Source organism: Galeopterus variegatus, unplaced genomic scaffold, assembly GCF_000696425.1.
Source record: "Galeopterus variegatus unplaced genomic scaffold, G_variegatus-3.0.2 Scaffold7198, whole genome shotgun sequence".
NCBI classification, from domain to species: domain Eukaryota; kingdom Metazoa; phylum Chordata; class Mammalia; order Dermoptera; family Cynocephalidae; genus Galeopterus; species Galeopterus variegatus.
In genome coordinates this window covers 54182-59262 of record NW_007733309.1, presented here as the reverse complement: position 1 = coordinate 59262, position 5081 = coordinate 54182, and the positions used below count along the sequence as shown (strand labels likewise).

The 5081-nt window shown below is 45.1% G+C and overlaps 1 protein-coding gene across 1 annotated transcript; it reads left to right on the top strand.

The window, feature by feature from the left end:
• The first annotated feature begins 2111 nt into the window (after positions 1 to 2111).
• On the top strand, positions 2112 to 4737 carry PMAIP1 (phorbol-12-myristate-13-acetate-induced protein 1). The gene is made up of 2 exons (XM_008591698.1): positions 2112 to 2169; positions 4631 to 4737. The coding sequence occupies exons 1-2, from the start codon at positions 2112 to 2114 to the stop codon at positions 4735 to 4737; spliced, it is 165 nt and encodes a 54-aa protein (XP_008589920.1).
• The last annotated feature ends 344 nt before the right edge of the window (positions 4738 to 5081 follow it).

The window sequence follows — 5081 nt, the reverse complement described above, 5'->3', positions numbered from 1 at the left end:
ATCCAGCTGATTTTTACCCATTTCTGAAAGCCACATCCCCCCACTTCTCTTCTCCCTTTTCCTCCCACCAAGTTGAATTTGCAATTCCCTAAAAGGCACAGCTTGCCCTACTGTTTGTATCCAGTATGGGTCAACAACCTTTTATAATGATAATGTTAGAGGACAAGATTGACACACCCTTTGTTGGTAAATGTGTATGTAATTCGCTTTTCTTTTGTTGAGTATATTCATTGCATTTCAGGGTCCACAACAGGAGCAGAAGTTTACTAATTTATGCAATCAGGAAGTTAACGGTGCTCCTTGTGTATTAAGTCAAATCTCCACTGGGCATCCTGCGTCATGTGGTGATAACTCCTGAATTCGGTCCACTCTTACTCCTACGTATTTACCACACTCAAAAACACCCAACATCAGCCTCAAAACTAAGTTGCTTAAACTCAAGGCTAGTTTTGTTCCGTGCTTATAGCACTGTCTTTACCTTTTGCAGGGCCAAGCCATAAATAAATATTTGCTGGTTTGTGTTGATTGAATGGTTCAAAACAAATAAACAAGCTCAAATGCCTACTGGGCCAGATAATGCAAATGAGAAAAGCAAACAGCAGGCACTGCCGGTGAACAAGAGTGCCCAAGGTCCCTCTAACGGGGGTGGGTCCACTACATTTCTAGCCTACTCTGCACTTTTGGAAAACGATCCCAGGTTGTCAGGGTTTCTGATTTTCCAAGAGATGTCGTAAGTCCAGGATTTTGATGCAATCTTTCAAATTTTATTTTTTCAAGTTAATTGATTAATTTTGGGGTCGGCTGACTGAACAGGGATTCTCAATTTTTAGATGCTGGTAATCAATTCGAGTTTTCACAAGACATTTTACAGACCAATACTCTGAACCAAACCAAGCACGTTTAGGGAGCCCTCGCAGCTGTAAACCAATTTGCAACCTGAGCATTACGTAGCACAGATAATACAGAAACCCATATTTTCTAAGAAACAGCGATTGCCGGGAAGGCCAGTGGGTAAGAACTCGTGCTGCCTGCGCACCTGCCTGGGTTCAGGCGCTGCTCTCTGCCTATGGGAATTTGAGCAGTTTACTTAACCTCTATAAACCTGTTCCTGCACCTGTAAAGTGGCCACGACGGTAAGAATGCCAGCTTCTGAGGGTGGTTTTGTGGACGGGATAAGAAAATGCGTGCCTTTAGAGTGAAGTGGGCCTCAATACCTGTTAACTATTCCTCTTCTGAATAACCGAACGTTGTGCAGATAATTTCACGTTCCCAGATATATCATTCCTCCCTCCACGAAAGATCTGAACGTTTTCTATATGATGACCCACTCTTTTGGGGGTTAATAAGCACCCAAAACGAGCAATATCGACCTATCCAGAGGCAATATGATCTGCGTCTTAAAATCACCGTCCTAACCCAGGGCCGAACTACCCACACTCTTCCGAGTTCGAAGTTTTCTTTTCCGAACTCTCCCGGGGCTTGTTTACGGAAGTCCCCAATTGCTAATTTATGATAAGGACCCGGCGCCCCTCCCTCCCCGCCGCCAGCGCTCCCCCTGGGAAAACCTGCCTCCGCCACTCCCAACCTCCGCCGCCACCGCGGCCGACCCGACCTCCGGAGCTTGCAGCTTCTCCAGAAGACCCCTTCTCCTCCAACCCCCGTTTGATAAGGAACTCATTTCGGGGCTCAGCAGGGTCTGGCCCGCCGAGCGCCCTGCGCCCCCCGCCGCGGGTCCGAGCAGGTGGCGCTCGGCGGAGGTTTCCCGCACCAGCGGGCTCCAGCGCTCGCTCTCCGCCGGGCGGGGACAGGGGCGGGCCCGGCGTCAGGTTTCCCTACGTCACCGAGGAAGTCCCTGTAAGAGCAGAGCGCGGGCCCGGGTGCCGGGACCTTAAAGGTTCCCGCGTGCGTGTGGAGTCTACTCGGCAGCTCCGCGTGTCCCGTCCTCACCCCATCGCGGCGTGCCTACAGCACTTATCGCGGCTTGCCTACAGCACCCACCGCGGCGTGCCTACAGCACCCACCGCAGCGTGCCTACAGCACCCATCGCGGCGTGCCTACAGCCACCCATCGCGGCGCACCGTCACCATCCCATCGCGGCGGTGCTTGCGGCGATGCCCGGGAGGAAGGCGCGTAAGATCGCTCCACCGAGCCCACCGCGGGCTCCGGCAGGTACGGACCCCCCAGGCCGGGATCGAGGTCTCGGGCGGGGCGGGGTCAGCCCGTCCGGGCTCGGGCCCAGACTGCACAAAACCTTGAGGTCGGGCCAGGTCTGCTCCTCCTGCAAGTTCTTCAGGGGGTTTTCCCAGGACTGCCGAGGTGGCGAGGGAGGGAGCCCGGCCTGGAAATAGGATGCGCTTGCATCGTAGCCGTGGCAGAAAGTTTCTTCCCTTCTGCCCTTCCCACCTCCCCGCTCGCCCTTTCCCGGGGCCACGGGACGAAAAGTGCAAGTGCAGGCGGCTGCCCGGAGGAGACAGTCACAGCAGGTGCGGGCAGGAGAGGGCTCCGAGAGCCTCGTGGCCTCCCAGCACTTCCTGAGACAGGTCCTCTTCCTCCGAAGTCGACCTTTGAGGGCCCCTGATGGGTAACCACTGCCCTCACCCCCGACGGGGACAAAAGCAGGAATTCACCCTGCTACTATCACAGCTCTCCCTCACAGGACTGGTGAGGGTTTATGGAGGCCCCGCAAGGACCCTTGTGTTTAGGAGCCTAGGAAGTTTTCCCTCTTTGCTAAGAGTATAACATTTTAACAATCAATGGGGGTGGGGGGAAGGATAGGAGAATAGGAGTTGGTCCCCTACCTTTTTTTGTCCATCTATTCCCAACCCCCACCCCCATCTTACCACACACACGCAACACCATCCTAATTCTTCAGCTCATTTTTACCCCACCCCACCCCTTTTTAAAAAATCTTACCAAAGAAGGCAGTTAAATATTGTAGCAAGGAAGGCAGCAAGGAATCCATGTAGGTCATACTGCTATTGCATCAGACGGTAATAGGCCCTTTTCAAATTTAGTTTCATTTTATAGAGCTCGTGGGGCGTGCAAAAGATGTGGTGCATTGCAAATGTGACTTTGGCTTAGGTTGGCACCAGGCTGCTTTCTTTGCCTCTTGCGTGGCTCTTGCTGTGCCCTCCTTTTGTGATGTCCGAGAGTTCTGACTATGTTCCTGAAGGATCTAACCTGAGCATACATAGCTCACTTCAGTCCGACTAACTTAGTTCCCAAAAACAAGGGACAGCAGAAAGTCCCCCTTAAACTTGATTAGACATTAGATATGAATACATTTATAGATGTGCAACTGCAAAAAAAAAAAAAAAAATTGAAGAAACAATTGGGATCTATTCCTGCAAATTTTTTTTTCGAAAGGAATAGTTTTTCCTCTTAGAATTCAGAGTTTTCAAAATCGTATGCAGAATGATATTGTGCTTTTTAAAGAACTGTATGCTAATATTTTTCCACTCACTGAAAAGAACATGTTTCTGTAAATACTTCTTAAAATGTTAGACTCTGTAATCCCTAAAGAATAGCATCTTATGAGCGCTATTAGATCTCTTGGTGTAGGGATTAGGGAAGATTTCACTCAGCTTTTGTAGAGAAAGAAATTGGTTGAAATGTAGATTTTAAAAACTGCTTTACTATATATTTGCAGTTGACATATTTTGAGCCTAACTATACAGTCTATTTATAAAACACATCAAATTTTAATTTGTAGTAATGATGATTTTTACTGTTCACAATCATGATTTTAAAGTGGGCCCCAAAACCCCGAGTTGCTATTTAAAATGTTCAAGAAAGTTGAAATTGTGTTCAATATAGATTTAGTGTTAATTTCATTTTCTGAAAAAGTTTAGTTGGAAAATTTCTGAAAATAATACTAGTTTAATTAACTATAATAATCAGATAATTGAGTATCTCAATTCTAAGTAATAAGCACGTGAATTAAATATTACTTATTTTTTGCTTCATTCATGTTCATAAAAGCAGTGGATTGGTACAGATTGGGTTCATGGGAAGAAGTTGGCTTACATTAAAATGTAAATTTAAAAATCATTTTAGAGAGTGTGGGCTTAATTTTGGAATAAGAATTTGAGTCTTTTATGAGAAAATATCAGTTTTTTAATGAGGAAAAGATTACATCAGATTTGCCATCTAATCAGGGCATAATCTAAGCCATGAATTATTGCTATTGAAAAGCAAATCCTACTTGAAAACGACACAAGTGTTTAGAATTTGAATTCTGTTCCCCAACCAACCTTAAATGAGGAAGGGATGACATCACCTGAGGCCAGTAAAGGTGACTAACGTTATTCTTTGTAGTATTTGACACATGAAATTTCCTTATTTGTAAGTAAAATAACACTTGCCTTATTCAGAATGCTTTTAAAAAAAATTTCAAAGTAAATGTCTTTATTCTTAACTAGTTTTTTGCTAGTGAGTCACAATGTGTGTGTATGTCAGTGTCTGCATGGTGCGTTTTAAGTAGTCTCTCTCACGTTCAGAAAACAGGTGCCCAAAAAGCTAAAGTTATGAGAAACACTTCCTGGGGTACTCAACTTTGGGTGTATTAATTCTCGCTGTTACAATTTGGAATACTCTTAATCTAATTTGTATGTTTTGCTTTTCTTTTCAGAGCCTGAAGTTGAGTGTGCCAATCAACTCCGGAGAATTGGAGACAAACTGAGTTTCCGGCAGAAACTGCTGAATCTGATATCTAAACTCTTGCCTTCAGGAACATGACTTCTTCAAAAGCTTTTGCATGAGGAGACTCTTAAAAAAAAAGTTTCTTCAGTAGATGGAAATTTTGTCAGTTAGAGGAGAGACTGCATTGTAATTGAGAGGAATGTGACGGAGCGGTCATTTGCTTTTGGATACCCTTGGAAAGGGAAGATGAAATACATCAAAAATGAATTTCTGTTGGACGTTTCCCAGAAGTCATTCTTTGGGATGTGAGGACATCTTATTAAACCTTGTTTATTTTATTACTTTGTTTATTTTAAAGCAAGAATGGAAGAGCCTTGAAAATAGGACAGTGATTATTAATACATTTCTTTTTTGCTTAAGAGAATTATTCTAGTAGTTTT

Coding starts and splice junctions, on each gene's coding strand:
- PMAIP1 (XM_008591698.1), top strand. CDS start 2,112: ATGCCCGGGAGGAAGGCGCGTAAGATCGCTCCACCGAGCCCACCGCGG. Junction 2,170..4,630: donor CCCACCGCGGGCTCCGGCAG/GTACGGACCCCC, acceptor TTTTCTTTTCAG/AGCCTGAAGTTGAGTGTGCC.